At 44.8% G+C, this 20,087-nt stretch overlaps 2 protein-coding genes across 7 annotated transcripts in view; both read left to right on the top strand.

Moving 5' to 3' along the window:
• Window positions 1-20,087, top strand: part of ints15 (integrator complex subunit 15) — a 58,613-nt gene that overhangs the window by 21,066 nt on the left and 17,460 nt on the right. The gene's annotated exons all lie outside the window — the stretch shown is intronic.
• LOC144085422 (uncharacterized) lies at window positions 6,402-20,086 on the top strand. The gene is made up of 2 exons (XM_077614677.1): window positions 6,402-13,379; window positions 13,699-20,086. Exon 2 carries the CDS (start codon window positions 14,400-14,402, stop codon window positions 15,333-15,335), a length of 936 nt encoding a protein of 311 aa, XP_077470803.1. The 5' UTR covers window positions 6,402-13,379; window positions 13,699-14,399; the 3' UTR covers window positions 15,336-20,086.

Below are 20,087 nucleotides of genomic sequence, written 5' to 3'. Positions count from 1 at the left end.
GAACTCGTACGTCCCCAACAAAACCCAGAAAAAACAACACACAGAGTCCGATTAGCTAACAGGCGGCATGCTTTTTATCGTGCATAAGACTGTCCAAAACATTCTTTATCAAGCCTATTTTTAGGCTTAGAAGGCATTATTTATTTTTCCATTAGTTGTAATGGAAAAAAATAGATTTAGACTTCAAACAAGTCACTTCTCCAGGTTTCTGGAAAGCATTGTGGTCAGAACCGAGGTACTCTGACTGACTCAGTTAATCGACAGTGTATTTTTTCAATCAATGCCAACACAGTCATACCTCTACTTACGAATGCCTCTCGGTATGAAATTCTCAAGTTACGAAAGCTTTTTTATGCAAATGGAATCCCCGAGATACGAAAAAGATCAAAGGTACGAAATCCCCCCAAAAAGTAAATGCACTTCCTAAGCCATTATTTTATTTTGAAAATATTGTCGCGGATGCATTAATTCTCACTTTAGAACAGGGGTCTCAAACTCGCGGCCCGCGGGCCAACTGCGGCCCTCAGGACGATAATTTGTGGCCCCCGTCTTAATATGAAAGATTAATGTTCGTGCGGCCCGTAAGATTGATATGAATGACACTTGTTGTGTTCGGAGCTGAATGAACCAATCACGGTGAGGTATACGGCTCTGGAGGGCGGGACATCGGCCGGGCTGTCCAGTGTCTCGCTCACTCACTCATTCATTCCTCCAATCAGCTGTGCGGAGGAGAAGCCGTGAAGCCGATCACTCCGCACACTCCTCCGCTGCTCTCAGCATACAACTGAATGAGGCGCTATGATCCGTGATCCAGCCTGTGTCAGTGTAGCCATCTTCGCGAGCGAAACGGAGAAACGGAGAGCGAAAGTGCGCATGCTCCACAAACCCGCGCGACTGAACGTGAAAGATCAACCCGAGACTCATTCCAAGTGGAAAAACATATTACAGAGCCCCAGAGATGTCTCTTTCAAAGCCTGGCGTGAAGAGAAAGATCGTTGATGAGCACAGACAGTTTCAAGAAAAGTGGGGCGTGCAATATTTCTTTGTTGAACACAGGGGAACTCCGACGTGTCTCATTTGCACTGAAAAAGTTGCGGTGCACAAGGAATACAATTTGAAACGTCATTATACTACGAGACATGCTGAGGAGTACGAAAAATACCAGGGAGATGAGAGAGCCAACCAGGTTGCCAGTCTTAAAACATGTCTTCTGAGGCAACAGGATTTCTTCAAGAAGGCTACCAAAGACAGTAATGCAGCAGTCGAAGCTAGCTACGCCGTTTGTGAGTTGATTGCTAAAGCAGGAAAGCCATTCACAGAAGGTGAATTTATCAAAAAGTGCATATTACAGGCTGCACATATTGTCTGTCCAGAAAAGAAAAGTCTGTTCAACCACATCAGCCTTTCTGCCAACACCGTGGCAGAGCGCATTTCTCACCTGTCAAGTGACATTTATGATCAACTGTGTGAGAAAGCACTATGTTTCAGTGTATATTTAGTGGCTCTTGATGAGACCACAGACATCACAGACACTGCCCAGCTCGCAATATATATCCGTGGTGTTGATGACAATTTTAAAGTAATGGAGGAGTTGCTCACAGTAATTCCAATGCATGGCCAGACCACCGCGAAGGAAATATTTCACCAGCTGTGTGATGCCATTAAGAATGCCGGTTTGCCATGGAAGAGCTTTGTTGGAATAACAACCGATGGAGCCCCATCAATGACAGGGAGGAAGAATGGACTGGTAGCACTTGTTCAAAAAAAAACTGGAAGAGGAGGGTGTGGAGGAGGCCATAGCTCTGAACTGCTTTATACATCAGCAGGCCCTTTGCAGCAGATGCCTGAAGTTTGACAATGTGATGTCTGTCGTTGTGAAATGCGTCAACCAAATCAGATCCAGGGGCTTAAAGCACAGAAGGTTCCGTGCTTTTTTAGAGGAAATGGAGTCAGAATATGGGGATGTGCTCTACTTCACTGAGGTACGTTGGCTCAGCAGGGGAAACGTGTTGAAGAGATTTTTTGAGTTGAGAGCAGAAGTAAAAGACTTCATGGAGATAGACGGGGTTGCTGTTCCTGTGCTAAGTGATCCCAAATGACTCATGGACTTGGCTTTTCTTTTTGATATCACACATGAGCTTAATGTACTGAACAAGAAGCTACAAGGCCAGGGGCAACTTGTCAGTGCTGCCTATGACAACGTGAGAGCATTCTGCACTAAACTTGTGTTATGGAAAGCCCAGCTCTCTCAGACAAACCTTTGCCATTTCCCAGCATGCAAGGCTCTCGTGGATGCAGGCACACCATTCAGTGGTGAGAAGTATGTTGAGGCCATTTCGAAGCTACAGGAGGAATTTGATCACAGATTTGCAGACTTCAAGACACACAAAGCCACATTTCAAATTTTTGCGGACCCCTTCTCCTTTGATGTGCAAGATGCCCCTCCTGAGCTTCAAATGGAGCTCATTGACCTGCAGTGCAACTCTGCACTCAAAGCCAAGTTCAGGGAGGTGGGTGGAGAAGCAGACAAGCTTGGGCAATTTTCGAGAGAGTTGACCCCCAGCTTCCCTGAACTTTCCCGAATGTTCAAGCGGACCATGTGCCTTTTTGGGAGCACATACTTGTGTGAGAAGCTCTTCTCCACCTTGAACTTCAATAAGTCCAAGTACAGGTCCAGACTTACTGATGAGCATCTTCAAGCTCTACTGAGGGTCTCCACTGCTTCCTCCCTCAAGCCAAATGTGACTCAGCTATGTGAGAAGAAGCGCTGCCAGGTCTCTAGCAGCAAGGAATAGGCAGGAGTAGGCAAGAGAAGCCGTGTTCAGAATATTTCATATTCAATGTTCCATTCAAGTTCAGAAAGTTAAAGGTTAAAGAGCTGTTAATACAGACATTTGAAACGGAATAAAAATAATTCATTTTCTCTACTTAGGCAGCCAGTGTATATCTCTCATAATTATTATTTTATTTTTGTATTACTGATTGATTGATTTTTTTATTCATCTTTAAGTTAATTTATCTAATTCATTATTTTTTGTAAAAAAATAAAGATATTTGATAACGTTGGAATGTTTTATCAGCGCTTTTCTTGTGGAAATCCTGATGCGGCCCAGTCTCACCCAGACTTGGCCTCTAGCGGCCCCCAGGTAAATTGAGTTTGAGACCCCTGCTTTAGAACCTTGCTACACTCTACTGGGCTCTCATTGGCTGTCCCACAACAACCCTCCATGTTTCTTTGACCGCCGTTGTCTGCTCTAATTTATGCTTGGAAGGAGCTGTGGCCGAGTGTCTTCGACGCACTCACAGTCAAGCCTCAACCTGAACCGGAGACTGCGGTGGGCAAAATTATTCCGCGGGCTCAGGCAAGTAGGCTTGTGCCCAGTAAGGAGGATGTTGAGGAGTTGGTCAAGGGGCACAAAAACGAACTCTCAACGGAGCAGAAGTTAATGCAACGCTCGGTAAAATGCGAGGAATTCAATGAAAATGTGCCTAAGGAGGAAGCAGCCACCATTTCAAGAGCGCAAGAGCACAGGGGAGAAACAAACTTTTCAACTTGGTGGAAAAAACATCCTGAAAAAGTGTTCTCGAGTCTTGCGATCGTCCACTTTGACGACGTTTGTCTTGTGCATTTTAGAAACATTATTTAAAGTCATCAAACTTCTCAAAACATCTGTCAGCAAGCACTGTCCAAGGGGAACTTAAATGTAAACAGGTAAGAAGCAGTGGCGATAAATGGTTGAAAAATTAGATACAGTGGGGCACATAAGTATTTAATCAACGGCCAATTGTGCAAGTTATCCTTCTTGAGAAGATTAGAGAGGCCTTAAATTGTCAACATGGGTAAACCTCAACCATGAGAGAGAGAATGTGGGGAGAAAAAAAACAATATCACAGTTTGATCCTTAAATAATTTATTTGCAGATCATGGTGGAAAATAAGTATTTCGTTAATACCAAAAGTTAATCTCAATAATTTGTTATGTTCCCTTTGTTGGCAATAACGGAGGCCAAACGTTTTCTCTACCTCTTCAGTCTTTTCACACACTTGCTGGTATTTTGGCCCCTTCCTCCATGCAGTGATGTTTTGGGGCTGTAGTTGGGCAACACAGACTTTCAACTCCCTCCACAGATTTTCTATGGGGTTGAGATCTGGAGACTGGCTGGGCCTTGAAATGCTTCCTACGAGTCCACTCCTTTGTTGCCCTGGCTGTGTGTTTGGGATCATTGTACCTGCTGAAAGATCCAGCCATGTCTCATCTTCAATGTCCTTGCTGATGGAAGGAGATTTTCGCTCAAAATCTCTCGATACATGGGCCCATTCATTCTTTCCTTTACACAGATCAGTCGTTCTGGTCCCTATGCAGAAAAACAGCCCCAATGCATGATGTTTCCAACCCCATTCTTAACAGTGGGTATTGTGTTCTTCAGATGCAATTCAGTATTCCCTCTCCTCCAAACATGAGAACCTGTGTTTATACCAAAAAGTTCGATTTTGGTTTCATCTGACCAGAACAAATTCTCCCAGTCCTCTTCTGGATCATCCAAACCGCAGACGGGCCTGGATGTGTACACATTTGGTCGGAGACAGATGTAGGGACACAGGCCAGTTGAATTGGTGCGGATGATCATATACACTTGCCATCCGCAGAGCCACCATACTTGGTCCAGTACTGTCGATGATTGGGAAGGGACTTGACTGATCTCGGCGCACCTGGTGACGTGAACTTGGTCTAAAGGGGTCTTGGGATCTGGTCCACTGAATTTGAAACAGGATGGATAACAGTCTGTTCAATTGTTGCACCGGACATACGTTGCGGGATTGACTGTTGCTGCTAATGGCACCGCGGCCATGGTATGTAGGCGGTCGAACTTTACCGGACAGGATTCTTTCGGATTACCCAGGATACATGTAGGTGTGGTTGGAGAGTTCTTTGTTCTGGAGCTTGGCCCATAGCTGTGGTTGTGCTACGGCAGACATAACAACTCTCATTGGTTGTGGCGCGGGCTGAGTGCGGCGTATCTGTACCAACTGTTCCTCATCATCGGGTGGTCGTCGTTTTCTTGGTACCCGGACATTTCGTCGACGGACACTTCGTCCCCGGAAATTTCATCGAACGGGCGTTTCGTCGCCGGACATTTCATCGACGGACAATTCGACGCCGGACATTTCGTCAGCGGACAATTCATCGCCAGATTCGCTCGCTCGCAAAATTATAAACATGAGAGATAGTTTACTGTTGAAAGCGATCAACCAGGTAATCTGTCGCTCTCAAAATTATAATCATGAGAGAGTTTTTCATTGCATTGACAATGTCAGAGCATTAATATCTAAATATCTAATTTCAAAATTATCAATAAGTTGCGTATTATTGGCGTGTGTACATGTTTTTCAATTTATGCGTTCCTGGGTGACAGAACGAAACGTCCTGTTCTCGTGTGTGTATAGACAAACTTACCTCGCCCATGCCCATCCCACATTTTATACTAGTTTACAAAAAATTACTATTAATATACTAAGCGGTATACGTCCGATTCATGTTGACTGTGAGGTGCAGAGTACTCAGCACTCATTTAACCCACCGGCTGCCATTGACGGCGGTAGACGTCCGATTCATGTTGACTGTGAGGTGCAGAGTACACAGCATTATTTAACCCATCGGCTGCCATTGACAGCGGTAGAGGTCCGATTCATGTTGACTGTGAGGTGCAGACGAACCTTCATTCTCTCAATTTCTAAGTGAGAGAACTTGCAATACAGCAAGGTGTTGAAATACTTAATATGGTCATTTTTATCAAACAAATAAAAGTCTTAGTATACTTTTAGCCAGCGACGACGCCAGACAGCTCCCCGAACAGACACATCGAGACTATTCGTATAATTATTGTAATTTCTTGTAAACTGTGTGTGTGTGTATGTGACATGCTAAAGTGTTTAATTTATTATTTTATTAAACAAATAAAAGTCTTAGTATACTTTTAGCCCGCGACGACGCCAGACAGCTCGCTGAACAGACACATCGAGATTCTTAGTATATTAATTGTAATTTCTTGTAAACTAGTATAAAATGTGCAATGGGCACGGGGGAGGCAAGTTTGTCTATACACACACGAGAACAGGACGTTTCGTTCTGTCAAGCAGAAAAAACATGTACACACGCCAATAATACGCAACTTATTGAAAATTTTGATATTAGATATTTAGATATTAATGCTCTGACATTCTCTCTCTTATGATTATAATTTTGAGAGCGAGAGATTACCTTGTTGATGGCTTTCAATAGTAAACTCTCTCATGTTTATAATTTTGAGAGCAAGCCAATCTGGCGCTGAATTGTCCGTCGACGAAATATCGGGCGACGAATTGTCCGTCGACGAAATGTCCGGCGACGAATTGTCCGTCGACGAAATGTCCGGCGACGAATTGTCCGGCGACAAAATGTCCGGCGACGAAATGTCCGGCGACGAATTGTCCGGCGACGAAATGTCCGGCGATAAAATGTCCGGGGTCGAAGTACGAAACGTACGGTCACGGTTTTCTTGGGTTTGGACATGGGCGAGGATTGGATGTATCTTCTCAGGCTTAGGTGTTCCTGCCGGACAAATTTTGAGTAGGTGTGTGGCTGTTGGTCTTACGAAGGGGTTCACACCAATCACTTTGGGGACCGTGGCTGGACTAGTAGTGCAGATGGTGATGGCGAAGAGGGGGTCTTTTCCTGGCCGGTCCGGTCGGAAATAGGTCGATGCAGCCTATTTGTTGGATATTGGTTGTGTGCTCCAACACTCGTTCACCAGGTGGGGTGGCCAAAATCACACGTTGAGGTCCGTCCCAACATGGAGATGACCAGCACTTTATTTTTATCAACTTGACGAGTACCAGGTCGGCTGGGTAAAGGACCTCCTGTATGTGCCACTTGAGTTCCGTTCGATGAAATCAATGTTCAGAACCTTGAAGGAATATGTCCCTGTTTGCCTTGTTCCGCTCTTGGGTCGTCATTGCCTTGAGAGTTGTGTCTACAGCAGGTGAGACAGTTTCTGCAAAACTTTTTAAAGTGGGTTTGGAGACCTCTGGGAACATGCATTGTTTGTTATACTATACTATCCCTCCTGTTGAGACATGGCTACTGTCATGCTTCAATTTGGCAATCACTTCAAAAAATGATCGTCAGACGCATGGCTTGTTTTCTACTGCATAGAGGCTGTTCTAGTGTTGTGTGGCTCCTTCTGTTTCCCATTGTAATTTCTTTTTCTGGGGCTTGATTTTGCATGTCTCTTAGGATTTCGGCAGGGATTGGGCTGTATCTTTCCACCGTGGAGATTGCCGTCTGGATGTTTGCAGAGTGTGTGGCTTCTTTGGCTGCTTTGTCTGCTCGCTTGTTCCCCAATGAGACGGGGTCTTGTCCCGTCGTGTGTGCTTTACATTTGCAAATAGCCAGCTTCATTGGTAGCTGTACCGCTTTGAGGAGTTCTGTGAGAAGCTATGCGTGTTTGACTGGGGGTCCATTAGACATTTTCATTCCTCGTTTAGCCGTTTTTTTAACCCTTTGTAAGAAGGTTTAGTCTCAATTGAAACACATTCACCTTTTTTGCATATGGAGACAATATAAAAGAGTTCTCTATGGTTTATGGCATTGCTTGCTGAGCAATAATCTTTCCAATCAATATTGGAGTAGTTGCAGTTTCGTTTTATTACGTCAAAAAGTTTATCTCACCTATCTCCTCAAACGTTTCAACTGAGAATCTTCTTACAGTGCAAAAGGTGAATCCACATCCCCTCTCGGCTATTTTCATGTCTGCTGGTTGGTCAGCAACACTTGGTATGGACGTTCCCACTTTGGTTGTGCTAGTGCTTCTTTATACTGTAGGTGGAGCACCCAGGCTCCTGGCACCACCGTTGGTTCGTTTCCTGTATAGAAGCACAGTCTCCTTCTGCTAACCCAAATTCAATGTGTTTCCTTTAAGATTTTTCTTTTTATGTAGTCAGCCAGATTAGCGCCATCATCCAGTTCCAATCGTGTAGTGAATAATGGTGATTTGTATGGTCTACCAAATAGGATTTTCATGTTGTTGTCCGGTTGCACTCGTTATGTACGCGCAGTGATTTTATAACGAAATATGGAACCTTTTGCCAATCCCATCAATTATTTTGTTAACACAATTTGGGTGCCATTATCACTATAAATCAATGGTTCTTTGGAATTCCATATCGTGCACTGTTTTTTTTCTTTTTTTCTCAGTGCTCCCAAATTCCCCATTTCGCGGAGCAGATTATTTGTTCCTCCACGTCAAGTTTCACATTCGGAGTACTGCTGCTACATTTTCATCAAAAAATTCCTTTGATGAAATCTATTTTTTTCCATAATTTGTCGCCGCCATCCCAGGAAAAGGGCTTATTGGCGATATCAGAAAACGATTCCAAATTTCTAAATCCTTTTCCACCTTGATATCTGATCGATTTATTTAATCTTGGTGGCCAGCCAATCAAAAACACAAAAAGACAGACAACCATTCACGCTCACTCATAATCAGACATCAGTGGTCTGAAATTTTTCATCACCGGTGGAGACTGCCATCCCCAGTGGGGCTTCTTGGCATCTCACCACCTTTTGCTGTCCTATCAGCAATAATCATTCCCAAAGGAAATAGCTCAACGTCATTTGGTTGGCATCAATTGTTTGATGCTTATGCAAACCTTAATATTCTAATAGTCATTAATATGACCGACGTCAAATCATATTTCACCTGCTCAGGACAAAACAGGGAATGTCTTCCGTGCACTGAAAACACTCCATGCTTCTTCAGTCCTAGTAAAATGATGCCTATCCTAAGTCAATTATTTTATCTAAACCAGCCAGGTACAATTTACCTAATTATTTGGTTGAATGCCTTTTCTGCATTATTTCCATGTTTGAAATCATTAACCAAATAATTCTTAAAACTTCAGGTCTAATTCGCAAATCACCCCCATATTGCTAACCCACCCAAGGATAGCTAAATTTACTGGCTGAGTTCCTATTGCAACCGACTCGTCCCACCCCCACCAAGGAGACAATGTTTACTTAAGATAACAGCCATTTTCTGTAGCACACTGTTACACTCACTGCTCACAACGCTGTCATACTTCCTCACTTTTCTTTCCCTTACTCTCCTGTTTCCATTCTGCAGTCTGTCAATAAACCTACCTCCTTTGTCGCTTTCTGACCCATATTAATCACGTACTTCATAGTTTATACAACAATTCTATTCCATTTGTTTAAACAACAATTCTATTCTCATAATAGTTTAAACAACAATTATATTCTAATAATAGTTTAAACAACAATTCTTTTCTAAATTTCCCGAAATGTATCTCAATACTTCGTGATTCACCCAATATCTCTGATTACACCAAGACCACAAGTCCCTGACTTTGCCTCTTAGCGGCGTCCCTGACTCTATTCATGTTCTACCTACGTCGGTCCAGGCCACGAACATTCATGTTCCACCTACGTCGGTCCAGACCACGAACATTCATGTTCTACCTACGTCGGTCCAGACCACAAATATTAATGTTCTACTTACGTCGGTCGAGACCACGAACATTCATGTTCTACCTACGTCGGTCCAGACCACGAACTTTCATGTTCTACCTACGTCGGTCCAGACCACGAACATTCATGTTCTACCTACGTCGGTCCAGACCACGAACATTCTTGTTCTACCTATGTCGGTCTAGACCTCGAACATTCAACACTACCGCAGTGATAATACTCATTTAAATTATCATGGAGACAGAAATCAAAGGGTGAACTCACAATCTTTCTCGTTCCGAACCTGCCCTGGTTCGGAGGGACCTGTCACCGGAGCGGCGAGGGAACGGCCGTCGGGCTGACCCTTTCAATGGAGGGTGCTGTGGACAGTCTTAATTTTTGCCCTTTGTCGCGGTCCGTGGTCACTCCGGCAATTGTTGGCTAGTTGGGTCCCGGGTTTCGGCACCAAAGTATGTTGGTTCTGTAAAACAGTTGACCAATATCTTCAGGAGCAGGCACAGAAAGAGTGAAACCAATTTGAAGGAAATAAGTTTATTACCAGACTGCAGGATGGGGAGAGCTCGAACAGCTGTCCTCTCACAATCTGTTCTTTGCCACAACCCCCAGTACGAACCAAAGTTGTCATAGAGGCTTTGGACTGACACGTCAAGACATCTTCAGGGCAAAGTCTATGAAAAGGATGCAGGGCTGTGACACGGATGAAGGCTATGACACAGATGAAGGCTATGACACAGATGAAGGCTATGACAAGGATGCGGGGCTGTGACACGGATGAAGGCTATGACACGGATGATGATGAAAGCTATGACATGGATGAAGGCTATGACACGGATGATGATGAAAGCTATGACACGGATGAAGGCTATGACACGGATGATGATGAAAGCTATGACACGGATGAAGGCTATGACACGTATTGAAACATTATTTTTGGTTACTCAAAAGCATGGTAGTTAACATGTTATTTCAAAAAAATATGGTTTACCATTTACTCTATTTTGAAAAAAATATCGGCCGCATTCGCTTGCGTCATGACGTCACGTGCCGACGCAATGGCGCCATTTTGTCGTGACGTCATCGTGTGACGGCCTGTCAATTTTCAGTTTTTTTGCATGTCGTGTTTTTTTGCCTGTCATATTTTTATGCGCATATAAGCCGTAACCTAGATTCTGTCATTTTTGTCCGATAAAATCAAACAAAAGCCTTTATTGTAATTATACACAGATGCGTACAGACGCTCCCCTACTTACAAACGAGTTAGGTTCCGAGCGATTGTTCATAAGTTGAATTTGTTCGTAAGTTGCTCAGTGCTATATTTTGTATTATAATTTATGTTTAAGGCCTATATAAGTATATTGAAGGTTAATATAAGTGCATTTGTATGTTTAAGCCTTGTATAAGTAACACGCATTGGTTTGTACTGAAAAAAACATTTAATAAAATGGAGAGAATACATACAGTACTGTATACATACATTAGAGAGAGAGAGATTTACCAGAAACTGGCCGAAAGAAGCTATCTAATGACGATTGCAGTTTTCTTTTTTTCATCATAAATGATGCAGTAGCACTGTATGGCATCATTCAATTGATTTGCAAACTTTGTGCAACGTTCAATATTTGGGTCCTTCTGCTCGATCTTTATGTTTATAAATGGTCCTGACGGTCGAACGATTAGAGTTGTATTCCCGTGCAACGCGCATCAAGCTTCGTTATTATTGCCACTCATTTCAAATGAAATGGCTTACCTCTTCCTTGCACCTCCCTCACTAGAAGCCTTTCGCTTTTCACCAACCATATTGAATAATGGATGCACGAGATATTTAATGATAAAAATGAAAAATGTTTTTGCGCACTGGAGATACGTTCACGCACTTCCGCACTGCAACGAAGTGGACAGAAGAAGGTTGATGCTGGGTGAGCTGAGCTCTCACAGCGCCAGGCGTCGGTATTAGCGGCGGAAAGAAGCACTACTCGGAAAAAGGCGCGCAATACAAAATCGAACTTACGACCATTTTTCGACATAAACGCAATTTGCAGACATGTTCGTATGTACCGTTGTTCGTAACTCGAATGTTCGTAAGTAGGGGAGCGTCTGTATAACAAAATTGGTGGTGCTACTCCACAAAGTGCGTTTTTCCCAGTAAAAAACATACGTAATTTAAAAGTCACGTCTGGGCAAGGTAATTCTAAGATATTGCATTGTTATTGCACAACCCGAAGTGTGTCGTGCTAATGCAAGTTCAGATCCCTGATGGCTTTGGGAAAAAAAACAGTCCCTAAGTCTATTTGTCCGCGTTTTGTGAGACTTGTAGCGTCTGCCAGAGGGCAGCAGCTGGAACAGGTGACCAGGGTGGTAGGGGTCCCTTGCAATGTTCCCGGTTCTGCTGAGGTAGCGAGGGCTGGCAATGTCATCCGGTGAGGGCAGAGAGCAGCCGATTATCTTCTGGGCGGTGTTGATTTCTCTGCATGCCTTTTTTGTCTGCTGCCGTGCTTCCAGCGTACCACACTAATGCAGTATGCCCAAATGCTCTCCACACTGGCGCTATAGAAGGTTACCAGAAGCTTATTGTCCAAGTTGTTCCTGCTGAGTACCCTCAAGAAATGGAGTCGCTTCTGGGCCTTCTTCACCACTGCCGTGGTGTTGGTAGTGTCTTATATGTGAGTAAATACGGTTGTCCAAGTGAGATCAGCAGCCTTGTTCTCTGAAGTCCGGATTGAGTTCCATGGTTTTGGAGATGTTTAGCTCCAAGTTGTTGAGAGGGCACCACTTGCTGATTCTACAGACTCAACAACAAACAAAACAACAGATTATCTATTTTAATAATGATAAATAGATAATTGATAAACAATAGATAAACAAGTAGTCAACAAAATAAATTATTATAAGTAGTCAACATAGACATGTAGTCACATGGATAAATGGTACAAAGTGACGAAAGTGGCTTGTAATAAGTCGTGATTAGGTGCAGATCACGAGGTGAGTATGGTGACAGCTCTTGGGAAAAAACTGTCCTTGAGTCTTTTTGGCTGTTATGACCCTGTATTGCCTGCCAGAGGGCATAAATGCTATTTATTATTTGTTTTTAATGGGTTCTGATGATTGTGTGTTTTAAGAGAGAATAAAAATAAGAGAAACTTGCAACGAAGCAAAGAGCCACAGTATACCATATTTACTCGCATTAAAGCCGCTTTTGTTGGACAAAAAATTATGACTGAATTGCGACGGTACGGCTTACATGCGCATAAAAGCACGACATGCTGGAAATTGTTGATGACGATGACGTCACGACAAAATGGCGCCGTGACGTCATGACGCACTGGCACCGTGACATCATGACTGTAGACAAGATATGGTTATTTATTTCCAAATGAAGAAAAAATTAACAGATAAAATGCTAAACAACAGGTATTTTAACGTGTATGAATATAGTTCAAGGAAAAAATAAACCGCATCTTGCATAAAACGTGAAACAACTCCCGTCCACTGCTTGCTCGTGCCACGACCATCTTACCATAGTAAAACGTGCTCACACTGGCCAGACGTCAGTACACTTACTTTTTTCTGCTTTTGCTCGCTCGGTGCGCCGCCATCTTACCGTAGTTAAACGTGCTCTGACCGTAGCGTTTACTATGTCAGTACATGTCAAGTCAACTTTGGAGAAGATATGTCTGCCCCTCCTCCAGGCCAACAGGGGGCAGAAAAGAAAACCCAAATCAAAGTCACCTCACCTCATTTCCTGCCTGAGATCATAAGGCATGAGCCAGGATATAAAAATTCAGAGTCCAGCCTTGAAAGGAGACAGGCGAGAAAGGAGCAAGGAATACCCTTCAGACCCGATCACACGCAACTGGTAGGATAAAACAAGTACCACCTAGATGCCAGCTGATTGATGCTTAATCTGTTTCTCACAACCATAAGTTGCATTCTTTGTATTTCCCCTTAACTTGGATTACTCTTATGACCTATCTCTGTAAAGTGAATATTTGTGTTTGATTTACTCAATCAGTTAATGTACCCATTAACTTCCACTCTATCATTTGAACGCTCTCCCGCTTTTCTGTAGTAAATTCAAGAGGTTATTAGTAAACTCAAGAGCAACACTTTGATCACCATAGTAACTTGAAACTTGAATGATGTCACATGCTTCCTTATTTCCCCCTTTCTTTAAGGTTTTCAACCTAATCACTTCCTATCACCAAAAGCTTCAATAAAATTGTAAACTGGAAGGATTTGAGTTGTTACTGCTGTGAAAAGATCGGGGCCCCTTTTCAAGTTTGGGGCAAAATTTGAAGAAAAGTAGAGATAACTTGACAGTTGAAAACCAGCGTGGCATTAAAGACATAGGCTTAAAGGCCTTGAGTCAAAGCCAACGCAGTCGTCGGAAAAGCCTCAAGCCATGGCGGAAGGAGCCACTGGGAAAACAATTGAGCTGCTGAAGTCCGAAAGGATCAGAGCAAAAATAGCCTTCATCAATCAATCCACTTACTTAGGAGAAGAGGCAAAACAGCTGGAAAAATCTGAGTTGCTGAAGGAATACAATATGCTCTGTGCACATGCACGAGAGGTGAATTGCACCAATAGCAATTACAAACTCGGCCTCCTAGCTGAACTGGGAGGTGATGAGGAAGATAGAGAAGAGAGATTGGAGGAAATAAAGAAGACCAAATATGACTGTGAAACCAAGCTGAAAGAAGAAAGGAAAACAGTACAATCAAATCTCTGGGATAGATATGGTAGATTCGAGCTCTCGATCTGATTCGAGGAAGCAAAATTATCTAGCGAAAAGGCCCTTGAAACCCCAGTGTCTGGGGGATATAAGGGGGCCTATGAACACCTTGTATGCTGTGCCAGAAAACGAATAAGTGACTTCATGGCAGCAGTCAGGGAATGGGGAAAATGGATCCCTGACGGAGGAGGCTCCACCCAGAACAGGAGAATGGAAGACCTAAGGAAACAAAAGGCCATCTTTGATGAAAGGCAGGCAGAATACATAGTGGTACAAGAAGCTGAGGAGGAGGTGACAAGAGAAACTCTCCAAACAAAGCGTGCAGCACAAGCACCCGTTCTCAAAATGAAGGCCACCAGCCTACCCAAATTCTATGGCTCCAGAAGAGACTTCCACCCGTGGAAAAAGACCTGGGAAAGTCTTCAGAAACAAGGTGAGCCAACTGGCTCGACGGAAGCCAGAAGACTCCAGCTCCTTGAAAGTGTGGACGGGAGAATCTGCAGAGACCTAGGCCTGTCCACCTGTCAGACTGCAGAAGACATATTCAGGATGCTGGAAAACCGATTTGGAAACAAAGCAACAATAGCCTTGGAGATCGTTGGAGACCTGGATAAAATCCCCGTCCTGACATCAGACCAACCCCGGAAAGTGATTGACATGATCCAAGCAATCGAAAAAGCCCTCAACGATCTCATAGAACTTGACTACACTGAAGCCATCAAAAATCCGCTTGTAATCAGATCAATAGAGAGCAAATTACCAGGGGCAATAATGAGAGACTGGTTAGTCTTCATGACCAACCCAGCTAATGGAGTCACCCCAGGCAACCACTTCGACAACCTCCTACGGTACCTGAAGGACCAGGAGGGGGTCTTGGAGAGGACCGAGCAGCTTAAATGTCGGAAGCCCCCAAGATCAGTCGAACCCAGGAAGTACGCCTCAACCAAGTCCACGAGCAAAGGGGGATGTGTCGTCTGCAGGGAAGAGGGGCACGGAGAGAAGCTTTTCTTCTGCAAGGCGTTCAAAAACCTGAAACCAAAAGACAAGTTGAGTGCAGTTGAAAGGTTGGGAGCCTGCTAAAAGTGCCTAGGGTGTCACAAGGATGAAAGCGAATGCAGGGACACTTACTTGCGCAGGAAACAGAGCTGCAAGAAAGACCATCACTTTTTCCTGTGTCAAAAAGGAGACGCGACACCAAGACCAAACGTGGGGAGGCACGAATTGACAGAACGACAACAGCGATTCATGTCTGGACTGTCCCCCGAAGCAGCAGAAGAATGCAAGAGAGCCTTCACCAATGTTTCGGCAAGGTCGCTCTGCACCGACAAGTCTGCAGCAATGGGGCATAGTGCAGGGGAGGAACTCCCAGTGATGCTCATGCTCCTCGAAGTAACAGCCAATGCAGGTCAGAAGATCGGAACACTGATTGACTTGGCGTCTGACACTAACTACATTACCCACAGCGCAGCCAAGAGACTCAAACTCAGAAGTAAGAAGGTCACTCTATTGGTCCACAGTGTTGGGAGGATGGTTCTGAAAGAAAGAACAAAAAAATATCTGCTCCGAGTGAGAATCAAGACACCCACGGGGACGCTAAGAGACCATGAACTCACCTGTTATGGTTTGAAAGGAATAGCAAAGATAGGTAGGACTATCAAACCCAAAGAACTGAAAGGGTTCTTCCCAGATGTCAGCTTAGAGGACATGCACAGACCAGAGCAAGTCGAGCTGCTCATCGGTCACCGGGAAGGACGCCTCGCACCACAGAGGGTGAAGGTGATCGGCGACCTCGTCTTATGGGACGGACCATTGGGGAAGACCGTTGGCGGAACGCACCCAGACCTCTTTGAGGAAGAGAGTGTGGCAGCTCGCACATCCAAAACACACTTTGCGCGGTCCATGAGGGCCACAGCTGTGAAATACCAAGAACTCAGAGCATCAGGGGAATTAAGCTGAAACTAGAAGCACTGTCACAGACAAATAATTCCTCAACTGGTGGAAATGGGACAGTATTGGGGCAGCCTGTGAACCAAAGTGCGGAGGATGCAGATGTGGCAACTGCCAGCCAGGAGGCAAGGAGATGACACTGAGCGAGGAAAGAGAGCTGGAAATCATCAGAAAAGGCCTCACCTATGTCACCACCGAGGATCACGTCAACCAACCTCACTGGGATACGAAATCGAAGACCCCATTTCTCTACCCTACAACAGAAGTGGAGTAGAAGCAACCTTCCTGAGGACAGAAAAACAACTCAAGAAAGAACCCAAGTGGAAAGTGGCATACACATCCCAAGTCCATGAAATGGTGGAAAGAAAAGCAGCAAAGAAACTCAGCAAAGACATGATCACCAATTGGAGAGGACCGGTGTGGTACGTTAGCCACTTGGTAGCGCCAAACCCCCACTCCGTCACCACACCAGTGCGCCTAGTCTGGAACAGCAGCCAGAAGTTCAAGGGACTTAGCATGAACGATATCCTGTTGAAAGGACCAGACGTCCTCAACCCAATCCGAGCAGTTTTACTCAGATTCAGAAGACGGTTGCATGCAGCCCTTGGAGACATCAAGAAGATGTACAACTGAGTGTGGTTGGAAGAACCAGAAATGCACCTACACAGATTTCTTTGGAGAGACACCGAAGAAAGTAAAATTGAGGAGTATGCCATCACCCGAGTCAACATTGGCGATCGTCCAGCAGGATGCATTGCACAGCTGGCAATGAGAGAGACTGCAAAGCTACCCATGTTTGCTCACCTAAAAGAGGAGTGCAGAATCCTGGAGGAAGACTCTTACGTTGACGATGTGCTGACCTCTCATAACGACTTGGAAAAACTGGATGGATACACCAAAAGGGTTGAAGAGATCCTGAAAGCAGGTGGCTTCATCCTCAAACCCTGGCTCCGGTCAGGCCAAAGTGGGAGGGAGATACTCACAGCAGGAGCATCTTCCAGCAATATACTCATTCTACCAAATCAAAGAGGAGAAGACGACAAAGCCCTTGGAGTCGGCTACATTGTTGAAAGTGACAAACTGTACCCAATGACCTCAGTTAACTTCTCAAAGAGAAGAAAGAAAATGAGAGTGGATCAAAACCTCCTGGAAGAAGAGGTGAGAGAAAACACTCCCAAACCACTGACTAGGAGACAATTACAAAGCCAGGTAGCTGGCCTCTATGATCCGATAGGCCTTGTCACCCCCGCCAAACAGAAGGGTGCCATTCTGGTCAGGAAAGCTTTCCAAGAAGCTGGAACCAGCAGAACCCAAGACACGTGGGACAAACCTCTATCTGAAAAGTTAAGGGAAGAAGCAGTCCAGTTATTTGAAGAATACGTCCGTCTCAGCCAAGTCACCTTTCTACAGGAGCCTCACACCACTGAACTGGACCCGAAAACCGTGGGGAGTGACATTCTCTGACGGAAGTGACCAGAGTTATGGAGCCGTGGTGTACCTCAGATGGTAGACAGCGACGGTCATCGAAGTCAGACTCGTCGAGTCCAAGGCGAAACTCTCACCACTTGACCAGAAGGGAGAACCAGTAAAAGCTGAAATATGTGGCGCTGTCTATGCGGCTCGCCTCAGAAGATACATCGAAAGGCACAGTCGAATGGAGATTGAAAAATGGATCCACCTAGTGGACAGTCAGACTGTGTTAGGAGCAATCCAAAGAGACAGTTACGGATATCAAACTTTCTTTGCGAACAGAGTTGGAGAAATTAAGAAGACCACGTCCGTTGACGATTGGTGGTGGATCCAGGGAGACCTCAATGTAGAGGACATGCTAACAAGAGGAGTTGCCCCGGAGGACCTCAGAGAGGGCTCCGCGTGGCAAAATGGACCCGAATTCCTAAGGCTGCCCATAGAAGAGTGGCCAAAGAAGTCGCTGCCCATGCAAGGGAAGGAATTAATAAACTCCAAAGGAAGTCCTTCACAGCAGTACAGACCAGGTCACAGACGAGAGGAAGGACGGGCGATGCACCATTTGCCGGGACAAGTAATCCGACCCATGCCACGAACGGGGGAGATCGAAGTATCCCACGAGGGGCTGCAAAGGGAGATGAGCCCGGATCCGCTGTGAAAGAACTGATCGATGTAAGGAAATTCAGCAGCCTAACCAAATTGATCAGGGTCATAGCCTGGGTATGGAGAGCTGCAACAAAATGGAAAAGTGTATTGGAACAAGACCCAACTACAAGTAAACTAAAGAGCCAGAGACTTTCATCAGACCAGATAAAGTCCAGAGCCAAGCAAGCTACATTTCACATTTCCCCCCTGTAGTAACTAAAATAATTTTTATTAATCACCTCAATTTGTATCCCTCCTCTCCAGGTTTCGAATACAATCATCATCAGTTACTCTTCACAGGGTATGGAAAACAACAAAGTCACTTGTCAGGGCAGAGGCAATAACCCGAGGCACTCGGGAAAAATTCTTCTGCGTGCCTCTTAATGAGCGAACACAAGTTTAAGTCAAGACAAGCACATTTACACAGGGGAGTCGGCATCCTGGGATTTGTCACACTTCAAAGGAGTGCGAGAATCTCCAGCACGGTTTGGTATGCGGTGCAACTGTATGTTACTGTAAGCTACTAGCGCAGGGATCAAACCGGTTCTCGAGGGCCGCTGTGGGTGCAGGTTTTTGTTCCAACCGATCAGGAACAGACATGTAGACCAATAAGATTTCTGTAGAAAACAAGAAGCACCTGATTGCAATTGTACGACATCAGATTGGTGAAAAGGTGTCTTCTTTATGGGTTGGAATGAAAACCCGCACCCACTGCGGCCCTTTGTGGAATAGTTTGCCCACCCCTGTACTAGCGTGTTCTGGATTGTGTTTTGGTTCATAGCTTTCACATAGGGTATTATACACAGTAAAAATGCAGAATAGTAGCAAAATCACAAGAATAGAGGTTCCAAATTTAACCAGAATGGAGAACCATGGTCCGGTTGTAAACCACAACCACAGTAATGTACCTACAGCTGAGTGATCCTGGGACATGGTTTTGGCTAGGGCTTTCATTTCAGCTATAGCACGAGTAATGTTACCTTTGTCGCCGGTTTCATCCGGGATGAAGGTGCAGCAGTGTTCTCCGACTATGGCACACACCTCCATCTTTGGCTGTTATCAGATCCAGGACCATCCGGTCCAGCAACTCCATTTCCCTAAGGGCTTTGAATTAATCTGCTATACCTTGTAGGGCCTTGACAGTTTGGTTAATGAACAGTCCCATACGAGAGTTCAGTGTCTCTACACGGAGCTTAACTTTACCCACTCCAAGCTGGGGAAGTGCTGACAGTACGATTTTCTGGGAGGTGCACCACAATTTATGGTCATTAGGAACACCAGTGCCCCAGACTGAATCATGTGGTTGGGGTTCCACTGATCTTTTATCTCTTACTGTTATTTTCACTCCCCTGAAAAGGAATGCATCTTGGACCATCTGCACCATTGCACAACAACCTGTCCAAGCTACGGGCAAGCTCAAAAACACTGTCCACACATCCAATACCCATCATCTTGAGCAAGGGTGCCCATCACATCAGGGAGAGTGTAATAGTCCCTGCATGTGGCACCCAGGGGCGTTCCTGTGGCATTGAACCGGGCTTTGTCAGTGGTGTTTCTTTTTACAGTACTTCATGGGGACTTCTACTGGCTCAGAGTAGCTCCAGAATGACATGTTGCTAGCGAAACATGGCCTTAAAATCACGTGGGTATTGGATGTTGTTTAACATAGCTAGATTTGTCCAATTATGGCGTAGGAAACTATCTGTCATGTGTGGTTCTGTGGAATTAGCCTGGGGAACTACACTTTTAAGTGTAGTGCCTTGATCCTGTGAT

The sequence above is a fragment of the Stigmatopora argus genome, chromosome 12, assembly GCF_051989625.1.
Source record: "Stigmatopora argus isolate UIUO_Sarg chromosome 12, RoL_Sarg_1.0, whole genome shotgun sequence".
Lineage (NCBI taxonomy): Eukaryota > Metazoa > Chordata > Actinopteri > Syngnathiformes > Syngnathidae > Stigmatopora > Stigmatopora argus.
The sequence above is the reverse complement of the archived record's forward strand: the minus strand, read 5'-3'. Positions and strand labels throughout refer to the sequence as shown.